This window comes from Mustelus asterias, chromosome 3 (assembly GCF_964213995.1).
Source record: "Mustelus asterias chromosome 3, sMusAst1.hap1.1, whole genome shotgun sequence".
In the NCBI taxonomy this organism is placed as follows: domain Eukaryota; kingdom Metazoa; phylum Chordata; class Chondrichthyes; order Carcharhiniformes; family Triakidae; genus Mustelus; species Mustelus asterias.
In genome coordinates, this window is record NC_135803.1 from 43,338,082 (window position 1) to 43,359,217 (window position 21,136).

A 21,136-nucleotide genomic window follows, 5' to 3' on the forward strand; every position below is an offset into this window, starting at 1 on the left:
GAGCGACCTCACCCTGAGCGACCGCACCCTGAGCGACCGCACCCTGAGCGACCTCACCCTGAACGGCCTCACCCTGAACGACCTCACCCTGAGCGACCTCACCCTGAGCGACCTCACCCTGAGCGACCTCACCCTGAGCGACCCCACCCTGAGCGACCGCACCCTGAGCGACCGCACCCTGAGCGACCGCACCCTGAACGACCGCACCCTGAGCGACCGCACCCTGAGCGACCTCACCCTGAGCGACCTCACCCTGAGCGACCTCACCCTGAGCGACCCCACCCTGAGCGACCCCACCCTGAGCGACCCCACCCTGAGCGACCGCACCCTGAGCGACCGCACCCTGAGCGACCTCACCCTGAGCGGCCTCACCCTGAACGACCGCACCCTGAGCGACCTCACCCTGAGCGGCCTCACCCTGAGCGGCCTCACCCTGAACGACCTCACCCTGAGCGACCTCACCCTGAGCGGCCTCACCCTGAACGACCTCACCCTGAGCGGCCTCACCCTGAGCGACCTCACCCTGAACGACCTCACCCTGAGCGACCTCACCCTGAGCGACCGCACCCTGAGCGACCGCACCCTGAGCGACCGCACCCTGAGTGGCCCCACCCTGAACGACCTCACCCTGAACGACCTCACCCTGAGCGACCTCACCCTGAATGACCTCACCCTGAGCGACCCCACCCTGAACGACCTCACCCTGAGCGGCCCCACCCTGAACGACCTCACCCTGAACGACCTCACCCTGAGCGACCTCACCCTGAGCGACCTCACCCTGAGCGACCTCACCCTGAGCGACCGCACCCTGAGCGGCCGCACCCTGAACGACCTCACCCTGAGCGACCTCACCCTGAGCGACCTCACCCTGAGCGACCTCACCCTGAGCGACCTCACCCTGAGCGACCTCACCCTGAGCGACCTCACCCTGAGCGACCTCACCCTGAGCGGCCTCACCCTTTCATAATTTCACCCACTCACTTCCGTCTCTTTGCAACTTACTACTCCTGAACACAATGTACGGTACCTTCCAAATTGCTGCATTGACAAATTTTCATACGCAGCACTTTTGCTATTCCTTTGTTCTTGTCAAGAGACGATTCAAAATGAGCAATAAATGTTGGCCTTGCAAGTGATGGTCACACCTTATCAATAAGTAAAAGAAAGGCTGGCTGTATCTGCAGCAGCCTGACAGGTAAATCACACACTCCTAATCCAATGATCCTCAGTCACACTAGTGAAAGTAACTCATGCTCATAGACTCTAAAGATTGGGAAAGAGCTTCCAAAACAGTTCCCCTCCCCTGTCATCTGACATGCTCACCTGATGTTCCTCTTGGTTGTTGTGGCTGCTGCTGCCACTCTTGCAACTATTCTTCCATTCAATGCCGCGTAATTAATGAGGGTATGATAAAAAGAAAAATAGAAACAAGCAATCTCCAAACTCAAAAACAAAGTACTGGAAAAGCCCAGGAGGTCTGTCAGCATCTGTGGAGAGGGAAACAGAGATAACAGATGAGATTCTCCGGCTTCCCAGCCACGTGTTTCCCACCAGCAGGTGGTGGCATGTTGTTTACTGGCGGTGGGATTCTCTAGTCCCTCCGCAGTCATTGGGAATTCCCATTGGGAAACCAGCGGGCGGGGGTCCACTGCTGGCAGAACCAGAGAATCCTACTGGCGTGTACAGCCAACATTTCAAGTCAAATGGCACTTCAGGGCTGAAGAAGAGCAGGATATAGGGGCAGGAGTGAGTCTTTCAGCCCTTCCAGCCTTCTCTATGATGCACTGAGGTCATTGCTGCTCTGGTTGTGGTCTCATGTCTGCTGTCTGCCCCTATAACACTCGGCTCCCTTTCTTGTCAAAAGTCTGTCCAGTTCTGCAATGAATAAATTCAATGACCCCCAGCTCCCACTGCTTTCTGGGGAAGAGAATGCCACATAATAACGATCCTCTGAGAGAAACAATTTCTCCTAATCTCCATTTTAAATGGCAGACCTCTTATTCTTAAACTGTATCCCTGGTTCTAGTCTCTCCCACAAGTGGAGACATCCTGCTGGCATCTAACCTATCAAATCCCCTGAGGATTTTAGAATAAGATCACCTCTTATTCTTCCAAACTCCAATGGTTATAGGCCCAACTTGTTCAACCTTTCTTTGGAAGACAAGCCCTTTGTCCCAGGAATGGTGTAACCATCACTGAATCCCTCACTGTCAACATCCTTGGGGTTACCATTGACCAGAAACCCAACTGAACTCGCCACATAAACACAGTGGCTGCAAGAGCAGGTCAGAGGGTAGGAATACTGCAGCGAGTAACTCACCTCCTGACTCCCCAAAGCCTATCCACCATCTACAAGGCACAAGTCAGGCGTGTGATGAAATACTCCCCACTTGTCTGGATGGGTGCAGCTCCAAAAACACTCAAGAAGCTTGACACCATCCAGGACAAAGCAGCCCACTTGATTAGCACCACATCCACAAACACCCACTCCCTCCACCATCAACATTCGGTAGCAGCAGTATGTACAGCACCTTCCAAACCCACAACCACTTCCATCTAGAAGGACAAGGGCAGCAGATAAATGGGAACACCAGCACCTGCAAGTTTCCCTCCAAGCCACTCACGGTCTTGACTTGGAAATATATCGCCGTTCCTTCACAGTCGCTAGATCAAAATCCTGGAATTTCCTCCCTAACGGCATTGTGGGCCAATCCACAACATGTGGACTGCAGTGATTCAAAAAAGCAGCTCACCACCATCTTCTCAAGGGCAACAAGGGATGGGCAGTAAATGCTGGCCAGCCAGCAACACCCATGTCCCATGAATGAATAAAAAATAGGAATGAGTCGAGTGAACATTCTCTGAACTACTTCAAACGCAATTTTTCTCCCCAAGTAAGGAGATCAAAACTGTACACTGTATTCTGCACACTAAAGCCCTGTAACTGTCGTAAAACTTCTTTACTTTTGTGTTCCATGTCCCTCGCAATAAACACCAACATTCCATTTGCCTTCCTAATCACGCGCTGTACCTGCAGACTAAATTTTAATGATCACATACCAGGATACGCAGGTCCATCTGAACCACCAAGTTCTGCAATCATAGAAACATAGAAGATAGGAGCAGGAGGAGGCCATTTAGCCCTTCAAGCCTGTTCTGCCATTCATCACGATCATAGTTGATCGCCCAACTCAATAGACTAATCCTACTTTCTCCCCCTAACTTTTGATCCCATTCGCCCCAAGTGCTTTATCTAGCCACCTCTTGAATACATTCAATGTTTTGGCATCAACTACTTCCTGTGGTAATGAATTCCACAGGCTCACCACTCTTTTGGTGAAGAAATGTCTCCTCACCTCCGTCCTCGGATTATGACCCCTGGTTCTGGACACACATCGGGAACATCCTTCCTGCATCTACCTTGTCTCGTCCTCTTAGAATTTTATAAGTCTCTATGAGATTCCCCCTCATCCATCTGAACTCCAATGAAAACAATCCTAACCTAATCAATCTTTCCTTATACATCAGTCCCGTCATTCCCAGAATCAGCCTGGTAAACCTTTGCTGCTCTCCCCTGACAGCAAGAACATCCTTCCTCAGAAAAGGAGACCAAACTGCACAAAATACTCTCGGTGTTGCCTCACCAAGGCCCTGTATAATTACAAAAACACATCCCTGCTCCTGTACTCAAAACCTCTCACAATGAAGGCCAACATACCATTTGCCTTCTTTACCACCTGACAAGGGTAAGGCTCTCTCCATTTAACTAGTTGCACTGCTTTTCTATTTTTCCTGCAAAGTGGACAAGTTCATTTTTTCCCATTTATCCTTCACATGCCAAACTTCCATCTATTCACTTAACCTGTCTATATCCCTTTGTAGGCTCTCCACCTTTTCTTGTTAACTCAATGTGAAGAGAAAGATAGGTGAAGACAAATGTTGGTCGCTTACAGTCAGAAACAGGGGAATTTATAATGGGGAACAAAGAAATGGTTGACCAATTGAATGCATACATTGGATCAGTCTTCACAAAGGCGGACACAAATAACATACCAGAAAGGTTGGGGAACACAGGGTTTAGTGAGGGGGAGAAACTGAAGGAAATCAGTGTTAGTGGAAAAATGGTGTTGAGGAAATTGGTGGGATTGTAGGCTGATAAATCCTCAGGGCTTAATAATCTGTATCCCAGAGCACTTAAGGAAGAAAGTGGCCCAAGAAATATTAGATGCATTTTTCATCATCTTCCAAGATTCTATAAACTCTGAATTAGTTCTTACAAATTGGAGGATAGCTAATGTAACCCCACTATTTAAAAAGGAAGGTAGAGAGAAAACAGGGAACTACAAACCAGTCAGCCTGACGTCGGTAGTGGGGAAACATCCGTTATCAAGGATTTTATAGCAGAGTACTTGGGAAACAGTGGCAGGATCAGACGGATTCAGTATGGATTAACGAAAGGGAAATCACGCTTGACCAATCTACTTGAATTTTTTGAGGATGTAGCTAGAAGAGTTGACAAGCGCGAGCAAGTGAATGGGGTTTATTTGGACTTTCAGAAGCTTTCAACAAGGTCCCATATAAAAGATTAGTGTGTAAAATTAAAGTGCATGGGATTGGGGCAGTGTATTGAGATGGGCTAGAAAACTGGTTTGCAGATAGGAAACAAAGAGTAGGAATAAACAGGTCCTTTTCAGAATGACAGGCAGTGACTAGTGGGATCAGTGTTAGGAACCCAGCTATGCACAATGTACATTAATGATTTAGGTGAGGGAACTAAATGTATATCTCCAAATTTGCAGATGACACAAAGCTGGGTGGGCGGGTAAGCTGTGAGGAGGATGCAGAGATACCTCAATGTGATTTGGACAAGTTCAGTAAGTGTGCTAATGCATGACAGATGCAGTATAATGTGGATAAACGTGAGATTGTGCACTTTATTATCTGAATCGCTATAAATTGATAGAGGGTAATGTGTAACAAGACCTAGGTGTCCATGTACACCAGTCGAAGAACATAAGCATGCAGATGCAGCATGTGATAAAGGCGACAAATGATATGTTGGCCTTCATAGCGAGAGGTATCGAGAACAGGAACAGGGATATCTTGCTGCAATTATACAGGGCCTAGGTGAAGCCGCACCTGGAATAGTGTGCATTTTGTGTCTCCTTATCTGAGGAAGGATGTTCTTGTTATAGAGGGAGTGAAGTGAAGGTTTATCAGCCTGATTCCTGGGATGACAGGACTGAAGTATGAAGTAATGAAGAGAGATTGAATCGGTTTGGATTATATTCGCTGGCGTTTAGAAGAATGAGGGGGAATCTAAAACAAACATAAAATTCTAAAGGACTAGACAGGGTAGATGCAGGAAGGATGTTCCCAATGATGGGGAGAGTCAGGAATCGGGGCTCATAGTCCAACGATAAGGGGTAAACCTTTTAGGACTGAGATGAGGAGACATTTCTTCACCCAGAGGGTGATAAGCCTGTGGAATTTGCTACCACAGAAAGCAGTTGAGGTCAAAACGTTGTGTATTTTCAAGAAGGAATTAGGTATAGCTCTTGGGGTAAAAGGGATCAAAGGATATCTGGGGGAAGGCAGGACCAGGCTATTGAATTGGAAGATCAGCCATGATCATAATGAATGTTGGAGTGGGCTAAAAGTGCCAAATGGCCTACTCCTGCTTCTTTCTTCTATGTTTCTATATTATTAACTCCCTACCTATCTTGGTGCCATTGGTAAATTTAGCTAGCAAACATTCGGTCTCTTCATTCAAATCATTGATGTGGATTACAAATAGTTGAGGCCCCTGCACTTGACATATTCACTCTGTTTCTCTCTTCACAGGTGCTGCCAAACTTGCCAAGTTTTTCAATCATTCAGTTTTTATTTTATCACTGAACATTAGATTTGTTTTTTCTCATTATCTATTACCACTGTCGGCAAATTACCTTTCCAGTGAGGCTATTAATCCTGAAAAGAATCCTGCAATGTTTTACCCAGCAGGTTGAACAGTGGGTGGGTCTTCTCACCGACCCAGTTGCAATCACACTGCAAACCTAGTTACATCATGCTTCAATGCATTCAGGTAGCACCTGCCTGCTTTTGGCCTCAGGCACCTCCATAAGTAAAATGATGGCTAGACTGATTACACTGGGTGGCAAGTCAAACTGGTCAATTTTAACAGCCCATCACATTCCTACTGGATGGGCTGACTTAAAATTGACTCTCCTAAGCGTACATTGCAATACGCTAATCAGATGTGAATCAAAGAGAATTTCATTCAACGCACTGGACTGAAAATGCTTTGCACCCATTTCTGGACATGGATGTTGTGATTCACAATTCATCTGTGTCTGGTTTTGTTGAAGCAGGCAGTACACAAACCTTCCTCTGCCTGCTCATCAGTTTGATTGTAGCATATGTGGCACGGTAGCACAGTGGTTAGCACCGCTGCTTCACAGCTCCAGGGACCTGGGTTCGATTCCCGGCTTGGGTCACTGTCTGTGTGGAGTTTGCACATTCTCCTCGTGTCTGCGTGGGTTTCCTCCGGGTGCTTCAGTTTCCTCCCACAGTCCAAAGATGTGTGGGTTAGGTTGATTGGCCATGATAAAAATTGCCCCTCAGTGTCCTGAAATGCGTAGGTTAGAGGGATTAGCGGGTAAATATGTAGGGATATGGGGGTAGGGCCTGGGTGGGATTGTGGTCGATGCAGACTCGATGAGCCAAATGGCCTCTTTCTGCACTGTATGGTTTGTATGATTCTATGATCATATTGCCTTTTATGATATGGTCAAACATGACCCATAATCCTGACCGTCTGCACACACACACAGGCACACTCAAAAGATGGGCACAGTATGGGCTGGGGATGGGTAATAGATTGTGTAACTAACTTGTGTTCCAGTTAGCTTCCAGCTCTTAAAGGTAGTCTCTGTCCTCTTAAAGAGGAGCTGTAATGAAAAGGAGGAAGCTATTGCTCACTGTCAATATAGCATTTGGCTGCAATTGGAAACAAAGCAAAGTCAATGAAAGGAACATCTGGCAGCCATGCTGTAAACATATCAATGACCTTGCGTGAATGTGCAAGGTTGGCGAATACAACAGCATAGCACATCCCCTATTGACAATAACACCAATCTCTCATGCTGCTTAAAGAACCACACTCCCACACACCCATCCACTGTTCCTAGCAGTCAGGACTTACATTCAGAGATTCCATCTTACACATGTTCCAATGCTACCAACCTCACAACCACCTCTTCCTACCTTCACATAGCTCCAGCTATCCAGCTAGGGCAGATACATCACTCAGACTCAGTGCCTCACAATCACTGACATTCGTCCCTCTCTCACAGAGCAAGGTGAAGCACAATAGAAGGACGCAAAGCAGAACTGGCAGGGGTCAAAGACATATTCATCTCTTGAGCAATACAGAAGAGATGGCTTTCTGCATCATGGGTCTGGCGGCAACAAAAAGCCCATTGTCATCGTCATTGTCAAGAGCATGGTGAATGGCAGCACGTTACCACTATGTACTCTTTCTCAACTCATAACCCATCATCAAGCCGCTACCTGGCAGGAAGTGCAAGGTGCAGAATGTTTGGCCATGGTGAACTACTCCTACTCAGAATCCTTTCTCTCAGCCCAACCTCTTCTTCTAATTCTCTGCTTTCAGATATGCACAAACTGTTTTCTGGCTAGACACAGAAGCTCAGGAGAAAGAGGAAGAGACTAACAACACATTGCTATAAAAAGCATTGCTATAATGTCCAATTTCACAGTCAGAAGGTCGCTTCATGGTGAGTTGTGATTCGTGACACTGTTCCCTGACCTTGGCTGTACTATCACTGCCACCCACATCGGTCATTCTATCTTAACTAGGCAATGCAGCCTAGGTGCCCCTTCTCAGACTGTAAATGGCATGATTAAGGCCTTTTCTCAGCATCCTTTTCTAATGGACAAACAATGGCCCTTGCTGTGGCTTGTCAGGTGAGGTAAAATGCTCTCTCTACAACACGATTACACCTTTATTGGCATCTTGTAGAACATCATCAACCATTAGCATTAGCCCACAAGAGCCCTTTTGATCATGATACACAATCGATTTTGGCTCACAAAAAAAATAATAATTTGCCTTTCTTTTTATGGAACTACAGACCCCCGTCCATGAATTCAACCCACTGATCCTGCTTCATGTCCCTCACGACCCATCCAACTGAACAGGCCATCATTGGGTACAATCGAAGCTTCAAGTATGAAGACGTACAAAACATGAATCGGGCATAGGTTCCATGGGTCGAATGGTCTCCTCCTTTGCCGTAACCATTCTATAACGACTACTTCAAAAGCTCTTCACTGTCTTTTCCTTTATATTTACATTAACAGAGGTCAGCAAGGTTGAAAAATAATCAGTTTCCGGCCTGTCCATTTGTGGTTTTGGCTGCAGAGGCAAGGGTACCATTCCTCACAATATCTGCCAACAAATTCACCTGAACAAGTCACGTAGACCAGTTTCCTTCCAGGACTTCTACATGAAATAGATTTGGGTCAACTGTGCAAAATTCAGCACCAAATTAGCAGTTTATTGATTATTTTTGTGTGGGAATGGGGAAAAAATGCACAGATGGAGTGACAGATGCAAATTTGAGGTTGAGTTTAAGGCACATTATGAGAGCAGAGTCAAAGGAGCTTTCTGCATTTGATCCTCGCTATATAATCTATACTGGGAATGCTTGATGCTGTCAACTAGTGACAATTATTGAGATTTCCTCATTTCCCAGTCCTGATACACACACCTTGATTTGTTTAAAACACCTCAGCATTAATAATGTTATTCCAATGTTAGAGCAATACAAACACTCACCCTAGGGTTCATTAGTACAGGTTCACACAGAAAAAGAGATAGTGAAAACATTTCCCAATTCCGCACTGAATATTAATAACTCACCAGTGCTGCCTGAAGCTGCATACTTGCAGTTTAGGCACATAAGAATGGGACAAGATATTAGTAGAATTCCAATATCAACCATAAATTACACATTGTCATGAAAATGTGCATTTCCCTTGCTCTAATTTGTTGGTTTTTAACCAAAAAGACTGATCACTATTCCTCAGTTCACCAGTCATATTTAAGCTCATCATTGTGGAACAGTGTGATACAGGAACATTTCTTATTGTATTTTAAAATCCAATGGATTGACACAATTTACCCTCCACAGTACCTTCTCTATATGTTTTTTATTTATCTGTGAGCCTTAGCTGATTATTTGACTTGGATTTTGCGATCACAGCTGGAGACCAATCTCGCTCTCACCTGAAAGCCACAAATGCAGCATTTTCTAAACAGCTTTTAATATGGAAGTTGTGGCAGAGGACTGAAAGGTTGCCTATGCAACAACAGTGTTCAAAAAGGCATATAACATCTGTTACAAATGTGGTCCCACCATGGTTATGTTCTTGGCATCAGTTGCATTCCTAAGCAAGCTGATTCACAATATTGGCCTGTATCCACTTATATGAAAACATAATTTGGAGTTTATTTATTGTGATTCTGATATGAACTGGACATTCAAGTCTTTCACACATATATTTATTTGAACCCCCTTCCCACAAAGGCAGACCAAGGAAACGTCTGGTGAGTTGAGGCCAGATATGAATCAATGAGCTATTTTATTTAACAGTAAGGTCCAGTAAGAGGTGTGATTGGACTATTTAATGGACAATGTACAGTTTATTGGAATCTAATGATTAAAAATGGAAATTATACCTGGTTTCCCAACATCAGTCTCAACATCGACTAAAACAAGATGACTTCTGTTTTCCAGCATTTCTAATCTCTTAGTCAAAGTGTTTGCTAGCTATCTCACAGCATTTTGTTTCCAAATCTGACTAGATGCTCATATTCCTGTCTTTGTGCTCTGTTTTCATCTGTTTCAACCTAGGAGGATATCAACTACTATCCAACATGGTGGATATGAGGTGCCGACTGCAGAGATAGACCAATAAATTAGTTACTGTTTACAGTTGATGAGAAAGCAACATCAAAGCCAGTGATGGACGTTTGGATAACTCACTGCCTCAAAGTTTTTTTAAAAATTGCATGATCATACTATGCTTTAAAACATGGGTAAATTTCCTTCCAAGTACTTTGCGAAAAAAAAAATCAAAATGTGACACCACCTAACTGGAGATTTACTCAGCCTAATTCAATTGCATTAAATCTCCCGAGGCAATTTTACAGATCAAAATTAATAGTCACCTAGAAAGACAACCATTGTGGACATGTAAAAGGAAAGTTGTGTCGAACAGATTTTGATCGAATTCTTTGAAGAAACAATACAGTGCACTGAAGGAAGAGATGGACCGTTGTGTATATGGATTTCCAAAAGGGTTTGCTGCATTGAAGGCCTGTTGATCCAATGAATGCATATGTTAATGAAGTGTGGGAACAGGACAGGAACTTCATTAAAAGACAGAAAAGAGAAACTAATGGTTAATGAGTATGTTTTGGACCAGAGGCATTTCAAAAGTAGTGTATTTTACAGGTCGGTGGATAGGATTTTTATTTCCTGTAAATAAATGGAAATGATTTGGACTTGAGTGAGAGACACAATAACAGCATTTTCAGATAAAGTTTGGTCAACTGTGACAAAAAATATAAAGTCCTACAGGACAACCCAGGCAGGTTAATTGAGCATATAGATGCCAGATGAATTTTCATGCAAGGTAATGTTGCAATATGCATTTAAGGGGCTTGTAGCATGACATCACCAGAAGGGTGTGCATCATGCAATCTAGTTTTAATTTCACTTTTGCCTGTGAGCAAAGCACACAAGAGACATGTCTGCTGCTGATGTTCTTTGAAGTTTCTGCCTCTGAATAAATGTTCCCACGTGTCTAATCTCAATAAATGAATCCACACTGTGTTTACCCAATCCCTCATGAATGATCGGTGCCTTTATACATCATTATAAAAATACGACAGGTAATAAATACATTTTGGGAGGATGAGTAGGGAGATAACATCCAAATGGTAATATTTTAAAAGGAATAGAGGAGCAGAGAGCCTGGGGGCAGGGGGGAGGGGGGTTCAGATGTAATACAGGATGTTAGGTTTCATAAATAGGGCATCAAGTACAAAAACAAAACGCATACGCTGCAGTTAAACTACTATGCCCAGGTGTGGATGCTATCCTTTTGGAAAGACATTAAGGACAGGGTTCAGGTACTGGAGAGGTTTAATTGGTACAAGGTATGAGAAGGTATCATTGTGAGAAACTGTTTTGCTATTGGAACAAATAACTTTAAAAGATGATCTCAGAATTAGTGTTCAAAACTATGGGAGGTTCTAATAAAGAAAAGTAAGAAAAAATATTTCCTCTTGTTAGTGTGCCTGTAACTGAAGGCCATGAATCGAAGATCCCCACGAAAGAACAGAGAGAGAGAGGTTAGAAATTTTGAAAAACAGGGGGTTACTGAGATGCAGCAATTAAAGCAGAATCTACAGCGGTTTTTGAAGGCAAAGTGCATAAATATTTTAAAAAGTGAAATTCAAACAGAATACAGGTAAAATGCAGGGGAATGGGATAAAATGAATAATTCTTTCAGACAGCTCACAGAGCATTATGGCTGAACTGCCTCCTTCTGTGCAATCAAATTCTGCAATTCTACTCTGACTTTTTCCAACATACAGAATCACAGGAACAAAACCTGAGCTCCACCACTGCTTTGCATAACAACTTGGGTGTCAGAGTGCAGCATCTCGACTTTAAAACGGAAAAGGTTTCACGTCCTTCATATCAAGTGTAACATTATTCCAGTGCAAAGTCAATTTCAGAAATCGTCTAGACTGCCAAGCAGACAATTAAACTGTCTTTCACAATGAGAGAGAGAATCTGGACACACCTACCTGAGTTTTCAAGCATTAAAAATTTAAGAGGGAGCAGAGGTCAGAGTATGCTTTCAGACTGTCGCTGTTCAATCACAACATTTTTTTTAAATACACGGTCATTTGCCAGTAAAGCTGCTCTGCTTTGATGCATCTTTAGACAAAGGCAAAGAAAACAGTTCCAACAACATCTTCCAGACCATGGAACAATACCACCATTGTCAAAACATTAGTATCCTGGGGATCACCAATAAGTAGCCACATCGATGACATGAATACAAGGTCAGGACACAACTGTACATGTAGGTCATTGCCTAACCCCCTCGATAATTTCTCCATCATTTACAGGGCTGAGAAAGTATTCAAATGCTCACTGCTCACCCCATGATTGATTTAACTGCAACAATACTCAAAGACGCTTGATACTATCAAGGACAGAGCAGTACAATTGATTGACACCACGGCTAACATACCCAATGTCCTCTCACTATAGCATCTGGACTACTTAGTATTTACTACCTGCAGAATGAACTGCAGCAACTCACTAAGTTTAACAGCGTCTTACTGCAACCTCTATTGCCAAGAAGGACAAGAGCAAGAAGATCACAGAAACATCATTACTTCCATCATCCTGACTTTGTATATATATATATATATATATCTGTTCTTTTAGTTATTACTGGGGCAAAATAATAGGGTTTATTATGGGAGCACCGTTAGCACAAACACTGCAGTTTATTCATGAAGACCTACCACTACCAGCTACTTAAGACAATGAGCAATGGGAACTAAATCCAACTTGCCACCAAGATCATATAAAAATACATCTTTAAAAGTAGCAAAAAATGTAATATTCACATCACGTCATTGGCAGGAATTAATCATAATTTTTTTAACATCTGCTGCTAACCAGCTACTGTGACAGATCAATTATAAAGTCCCTGGCAATTCTTTGAAAATCATAGAATCTCTACTGTGCAGAAGGAGGCCATTTGGCCCATCAAGCTTGCATCGACAACAATCCCACCCAGGCCCTAACCCCATAACCCCATATTTACCCTGCTAATCCCCCTGACACTAAGGGGCAATTTAGCACAGCCAATCTATCTAACCCACACATCTCTGGACTGTGGGAGGAAACCGGAGAACCCGGAGGAAACCCATACAGAGACATGGAAAATGTGCAAACTCCACACAGTCACCCGAGGCTGGAATTGAACCCGAATCCCTGGTGCTGTGAGGCAGCAATGCTAACCACTGTGCCACCGTGCCACCCATGATTGCACAATATTTTAATTTTAATTTAAAACGCTATGGGTGGAATTTTCTGGCCATTCACACCAGCGGGATTCTCTGGTCCCACAGCAGTGAATGAAGATTTGGCTGAGTGCCAAATTCCCCGTAGCAGGGCGTGAACGGCTGGAAAATTCCGGCCAATAACATAATGGAAAATGTATTAACGAACTAAACTCGTCTGTTCTTAATTATAACCTATAAAACTATATTAATCTTTAAAAAATCCTCAAATATAGTCTCAAATATAATTTGATTTGATTTATTATTGTCACATGTATTAGTATACAGTGAAAAGTATTGTTTCTTGCGCACAATAGACAAAGCATATCGTTCATAGAGAAGGAAACGAGAGAGTGCAGAATGTAGTGTTACAGTCATAGCTAGGGTGCAGAGAAAGATCAACTTAATGCGAGGTAGGTCCATTCAAAAGTCTGACAGCAGCAGGGAGGAAGCTGTTCTTGAGTCACAAATTCACAAATAGAAACACAGCTTCTACTTATGTTATTGTTAACAATAAATGCGCTAATCTAATGTTTGTATGAACAAACATCAACTTAACTTTCTATTTTGGTAGCAAAGTTGTCAGATCAACATTTGGCATCGTAACTGCACTCACCTGAAAAAGTTCCTGATGCTGTGGCCTTCAATTGCCTGAACAATATTCTGGAGGACGTTGCCATCATCAGGTTCAGCAGTTGACGACTCAGGTGGTGTTGATGTTGTTGCATTATTTGATAAAATATTTTTGGAGCTACTTTTCCTGCCATAATAACCTATTAGCAAACCACAAATAAATATAATAAGCCCTGCAACTAAGAGTTTTGCCACTTTAGAAAAGCTGCCCTTTGGTCCTGGTCTTGAATGCACCACATAGTGAGATTCTTCTTCTAGACGTGCAAACCTTCCTCGGGGTGATGCTGAAGGCTGCATGAATTCAAAGTCAAGATCAGTGTTTCCAGCGGAGTTGCCCAAATGATGCTGAGCCGAACTGTCTGGTTCAAAGCCATCGAATCCACTTTCTTCCAACTCTTTCTCCATGTCCCACTCTAACTCCAGTGAAGTGACTGGAAGCTCTTCAGTGTCCTGATCTTGAGCGCGTACTCGAAATCTCTGGTCCACTTTCTGATAGGCCATTTCTGTTCCTGTAGTCAGAAATTAAAATCAGAATCAAGAAGGCATTTTCTTTAAGCAAAGTCAGTGATCAAGTTCCAGACAATGTCCCATGAAGGCAAATTATTTTCACATTGTACAGTCTGAGTTTGCCAGCTATTTGAAATGGGTATCCAGACTGTGTGGCAAAGCAATTGATTCAATGAAAATAAGGTGCTCATGCCCTTCCCCATTAAAATTTTGGAATACCAAGCAACTTTCCTCATTATGGGGTAATTTAGCATGACCAATCCATCTACCCTACACATCTTTGAACTGTGGGAGGAAACTGGAGCCCCCAAAGGAAGCCCTGGGGGCAATTTTACCAATTGATTCATGCCATGACTAACCTTTCAAAGCACTTCGTAATGATGGATGTCAGAGCCACCGGCCGATAGTCATTAAGACACGCTGCTTGGTTTTTCTTAGGTACTGGGATGAACGGAGAGTTTCTCACCTGTTTTTTTGGCGAGTTCAAATCCAGAATCTTATGCACTCGGTGCAGGAAAAAATGGGCTAAACCATTCCTCACCTGTACTGGAAGGGGCGGGGCTCAAATTGCCAGCCCGCTGTAGCAGCAGAGGGTGCCATGGTGCATGTGCACACCTGTGTGGCTGCACATGCACAATGGCAACTAGCAGAGGCCTGACAGGTCTGAAAGAGAGATCTGTCAGACCGTGGATGGGGTGGCCGATGGATGGGGTGAGCCGGTAGGATTGCTCGAGTGCAGAGTTATCAGGCTCGTGCCCGATTTCACTCCCTCGCGATCTTACCGGCACCAGATATCTGGTGAAATCAGCCTTACGCTCATTTCCAGCGCGAGGCTGAATAAATTATTTAAATTTATTGAAATCTGATTTTGCATGTAATTGACGAGCTTGGGGCGCAATCGTCCCAGCTCACTTGCCTTTATGGGCTCGCTGGAAGAAGTTCTCTCCGATGACAATCACTGCTAGTCCCCAGCAACGTGGGCCAGTCATGATGGCCTCAGTGGTAGAACGGTATACCATTGAGGCCTGCCGGGGAGGTCGGGGGCAAGGAGGTCGCTGGTGGGGGTGGGGGCTGGGTCGAGGCCGGCTGCAGCAGCAGAGGTCTGACAGATCTCTCTTTCAGACCTGTCAGACCTCTGCTAGTTGCCATTGTGCATGTGCAGCCACACAGGTGTGCACATGCGCCATGGCACCCTCTGCTGCTACAGCGGGCTGGCAATTTGAGCCCCGCCCCTTCCAGTACAGGTGAGGAATGGTTTAGTCCATTTTTTCCTGCACCGAGTGCATAAGATTCTGGATTTGAACTCGCCAAAAAAACAGGTGAGAAACTCTCCATTCATCCCGGTACCTAAGAAAAACCAAGCCGCGTGCCTTAATGACTATCGGCCGGTGGCTCTGACATCCATCATTACGAAGTGCTTTGAAAGGTTAGTCACGGCACAAATCAATTTCAGCCTCCTGGACTACCTGGATCCACTACAGTTTGCCTACCGCCGCAACAGGTCCACAGCGGACGCCATTTCCCTGGCCTTGCACTCAACCCTGGAACACCTAGATAACAAGGACACCTATGTCAGACTCCTATTTATTGACTACAGCTCAGCCTTCAACACTATTATTCCCACGAAACTCATCTCCAAACTCTGTGGCCTGAGCCTCGGCGCCTCCCTCTGCGACTGGATCCTGGACTTCCTAACTCACAGACCACAATCAGTAAGGATAGGCAACAACACCTCCTCCATGATCATCCTCAACACCAGTGCCCTACAAGGCTGTGTTCTCAGCCCCCTATTATACTCCTTATACACCTATGACTGTGCGACCAAATTCCCCTCTAATTTGATTTTCAAGTTTGCTGACGACACCACCGTAGTGGGTCGGATCTCAAACAATGACAAGACAGAGTACAGGAATGAGATAGAGAATCTGGTGAACTGGAGAAACAACAATAATCTCCCCCTCAATGTCAACAAAACGAAGCAGATTGTCATCGACTTCAGGAAGCATGCCCCTGTCTACATCATGATGTGGAGATGCCGACGTTGGACTGGGGTAAACACACTCAGAGTTTTAACAACACCAGGTTAAAGTCCAACAGGTTTATTTGGTAGCAAACACCATTAGCTTTCGGAACACTGCTCCTTCGTCAGATGGAGTGGAAATGTGCTCTCAAACAGGGCACAGAGACACAAAAATCAAGTTACAGAATACTGATTAGAATGCGAATCCCTACAACCAGCCAGGTCTTAAAGATACAGACAATGTGGGTGGAGGGAGCATTAAGCACAGGAGCATTTAAGATCTGGCTGGCTGCAGGGATTCGCATTCTAATCAGTATTCTGTAACTTGATTTTTGTGTCTCTGTGCCCTGTTTGAGAGCACGTTTCCACTCCATCTGACGAAGGAGCAGCGCTCCGAAAGCTAATGGTGTTTGCTACCAAATAAACCTGTTGGACTTTAACCTGGTGTTGTTAAAACTCATACCCTGTCTACATCAACAGGGATGAAGTAGAAAGGATTGAGAGCTTCAGGTTTTTAGGTGTCCAGATCACCAACAACCTGTTGTGATCCCCCCATGCTGCCACTATAGTTAAGAAAGCCCACCAAGGCCTCTACTTTCTCAGAAGACTAAGGAAATTTGGCATGTCAGCTATGACTCTCACCAACTTTCACAGATGCACCATAGAAAGCATTCTTTCTGGTTGCATCACAGCTTGGTATGGCTCCTGCTCTGACCAAGACCGCAAGAAACTACAAAGGGTCGTGAACGAAGCCCAATCCATCACGCAAACCAGCCTCCCACCCATTGACTCTGTCTACACTTCCCGCTGCCTCGGCAAAGCAGCCAGCATTATTAAGGACCCCACGCACCCCAGACATTCTCTCTTCCACCTTCTTCCTTCAGGAAATAGATACAAAAGTCTGAGGTCACGTACCAACCGACTCAAGAACAGTTTCTTCCCTGCTGCTGTCAGACTTTTGAAAGGACTTACCTTGCATTAAGTTGATCTTTCTCCACACCCTAGCTGTGACTGTAATACTACATTCTGCACTCTCTCATTTCCTTCTCTATGAACGGTATGTTTTGTCTGTATAGCGCGCAAGAAACAATACTTTTCACTGTATGTTAATACATGTGACAATAATAAATCAAATCAAATCTCTCTTTTTCCCGCCTGTCCTAGACTTAGAATTGTTTTTGGTAAGATTCCCCTCCCCACCATGTGTCTGTGTAGGTTTCCTCCGAATGCTCCAGTTTCCTCCCACAGTCTAAAGATGTGCGGGTTAGGTGATTGCCCATGCTAAATTGTCCCTTAGTGTTGGGGGACTATCAGGGATAGGGAATGGTTGGGATTGTTGTCGTTGTAGGCCGATGGGCTGAATGGCCTCCTTCTGCACTGTAGGAATTCTATGACTCTATGGCTTTTCTGATATCTTCAGATGAAATTTTATTTTGAGATTTGGAACAAACATATGATTATTGAGCTAAATATGCATTACCTCTCATCTGCACCTGGACCCACCAAAAGAGTTTATAGCACCATAATGTATTCAACGTAGATTTTTACTGCAATCTCATACAATGTCTTATGCAATGATGCAAATTATGTCATGATACCACATGGAAAATTAATAGCTTTTGGCGAACATCTGGGGAGTCAGCAGACTGCTCCTGGTAACTTTCTAACCTTGAAAACTAATACTGCATATATTTATATAAATTAACAGTAACAAGGAGTGAGTTCCAGACTACAATCTAACTGCAGGATTCAAGTGACAAAAAAATTATCATCTGCAAGTTTAGATTGAATTGTTTCTGAGGCTCAAGGAGTTTTATCATTCTATATCTACACATCTTATAAGCTTGAACCGCAGCACAAGTCTTGGTGCGATGACAATAATCTCTCCTTAAATATCAGTAAAACAAAGGATATAGTTATCGACTTCAGGAAGCATAGTGGAGGGCATGCCCCTGTCTACATCAATGGAGATGAAGTGGAAATAGTTGAGAGCTTCAAGTTTCTAGGTGTCCAGATCCCCAACAACCTCTCCTGGTCCCTCCATGCTGATGCTATAGTTAAGAAAGTAAGAAGTCTCACAACACCAGGTTAAAGTCCAACAGGTTTATTTGGTAGCAAATACCATAAGCTTTCGGAGCTTGCTGTTGAACAGAGACCACTCCATCTGACGAAGGAGCAGCAAGCTCCGAAAGCTTATTTGCTACCAAATAAACCTGTTGGACTTTAACCTGGTGTTGTGAGACTTCTTACTGTGCTTACCCCAGTCCAACGCCGGCATCTCCACATCATAGTTAAGAAAGCCCACCAATGACTCTACTTTCTCATGAGGCTAAGGAAATTTGGCATGTCCGCTACGACTCTCACCAACTTTTACAGATGCAGTATAGAAAGCATCCTTTCTGGATGTATTACAGCTTGGTATGGCTCCTGCTCTGACCAAGACCGCAAGAAACTACAAAGGGTTGTGAACGAAGCCCAGTCCATCATGAAAATCAGCCTCCCATCCATTGACTCCGTCTACACTTCCCGCAGCCAGCATAATTAAGAACCCCATGCACCCCGGATATTCTCTCTTCCACCTTCTCCTGTCGGGAAAAATATACAAAAGTCAGAGGTCACATCCCAACCGACTCAAGAACAGGTTCTTCCCTCCTGCCATCAGACTTTTGAATGGACCTACCTCATCTAAGATGATGTTTCACTACACCCAAGCTATGACTGTAACACTACATTCTACACCCTCTCCATTTCTTCTCTATGAACGGTATGCTTTGTCTGCATAGCGCGCAAGAAACAATACTTTCCACTGTCTACTAATACATGTGACAATAATAAACCAGAATGAAATCAAAATAAATAGAAGAATGAGGGTAAAGACAGAAAAAAAGGGAAACTCGCAGCAGGCCTGGCACCATCTGAGGAGAGAGAAACAGAGTTAACGTTTCCAGTTGTGACCTTTCATCAGAGCTGTTTCTGGAAGAGTTGGGGTAATGTGCAATATTTATTGATTTTTATAAATCTACTCCACAGATGTCAAGAAAGAATTGAGAAATTAAGTGTGTATTTTTTTTGGCTGAGACTGTCCAAATCATTGATCTCAAGAATTTTTTTAAACAGCCTATAGAGATAGAAGGTCTTAACTATGCTTTCTCCAAGCTGGATCCAATTCACCGAAGTCGGGATTTCCCAAACTTTATTGGTCACAGAAACCTTTTGACCTCCCAAGAGTACCGATGAAACCCTGAGAGACAGTCTTATTGTGTTAAAGAGTTTAACCACAAAAAAAATTGCTTTTGTGCAATAGATACAAACATATGAACACATTTACAGAAGTATTTTCTATTTCTTATACATATACATTGATTAAAATTAAAATGCTCTCTTTTCAACTAAATACATAAGTCTTGCTTTCTTTGTGTCATTTTTGACGGGAGGAGTGATGCTGCTGGTTTTGCTCACACATTTATTTAATATTAGGAGTGCAGCTGGAGAGCTGGATTCTGAGTAGATGCACCCTCTCTCTTCACACACACACTCACCTTCCTCTCTCTTGCTTTCTCTCTCTTGCTCTCTCTCTGACACACAAACACACACATCCCTCTACCTCTCACAAATTTACACGTTCATACCTCCCTCTCTCTCTCTCTCTCACACGGTCACACTTTCACTTCTCTCACCCTTGTTCAATGGCTGCAATTTGTTTCCCCTTCTGCCATCCTCTCCTGCTCCTTCCCCCATCCTCTCCTGCCCCCTGACTACGCCCCCTTCCATCCCATAGCAACTGCCCACCTGCTCGACTGTCTTCTCTCTTCCTCACTTCCTTCCTGGCCGGGACATTTTTGTTACTTTCCCACCATTTCCAACTTGTCCAATCACAGGCTGCCTTCTCAGTGTATTGAATGCTCATAGGCTCACTAATGAGCTGATCAGCAGCCAATGGAGGGAGAAGCCAGCCTTCGACTGGATGAGCAGCTTCATAGCATTTCCCAAGTTCTATACATCAGCCTGGTCGACGCAGGACCTCTGGATATATCCAATGGAACTCCGTTTTGGAAATCCTGCCTTAAATGACCCTCTATGATTCTATGAAGTGATCGAAACTGACCATGTCTTAAACCACTTGGCACCAACTCTTACATACAAGAAGTAGAGAGAGCAAGAGAAAACCCAACATTTGCAAGGGTTTTGTTACTTTAATCTGGCCTCTTCTAAAGGGGAGAATAAAAACATCCATCTGCAAATATTCTTGGGACACGGTTACTGAGATTGAGGTCCCCATAAAATACACATTCTGTCTTCTTAAAGATACCATATAAAACACAATTCTACCTTTTAGTCCCTAAGTATTCCATGGGTCTCCACAAGAGATTGTCTGATTTTAAAATATTGTTGCATTTCTTTAGCCAAACTATACACCAATTAGCTCATCAGTGCTCAATTTATATGCACAATGCAAACAGAACATATCGAAGCATATTCCTTCGCTGCCATGTATAATACAAAAATAAATCTCTGCAATGTCTCCCTGTCGACACAGAAGTGCTCACAGCAGCTGGCACCTTCATCCGAGAAGAGTGCACGTAACAAAATTAATCACAAGGATTCCATTTTAACCCTCTGGTCTAATATTACCTGCATTCTTCCAAAAAAATATTCCAAAACTAGAAATTACCTCTTGATTACCATGTGCCAATTATTTAAAACATTACATTTTGGAAAATGATAGTGAAACTATTAATGCTACAGTTTAGCATTCCACCTTTAACACAGTGAGAAGCCCTAACAGCGCACCA

At 43.9% G+C, this 21,136-nt stretch overlaps 1 protein-coding gene across 6 annotated transcripts in view; it reads right to left on the reverse strand.

Moving 5' to 3' along the window:
- Positions 1-21,136, reverse strand: part of naaladl2 (N-acetylated alpha-linked acidic dipeptidase like 2) — a 902,781-nt gene that overhangs the window by 557,720 nt on the left and 323,925 nt on the right. For all 6 annotated transcript variants that reach the window (XM_078208119.1, XM_078208130.1, XM_078208111.1 and 3 more), the window contains one exon: positions 13,800-14,325. In XM_078208119.1, the coding sequence (XP_078064245.1) occupies positions 13,800-14,317 (518 nt within the window). In that variant the 5' untranslated portion in view covers positions 14,318-14,325. The remainder of the gene's footprint in view (positions 1-13,799; positions 14,326-21,136) is intronic.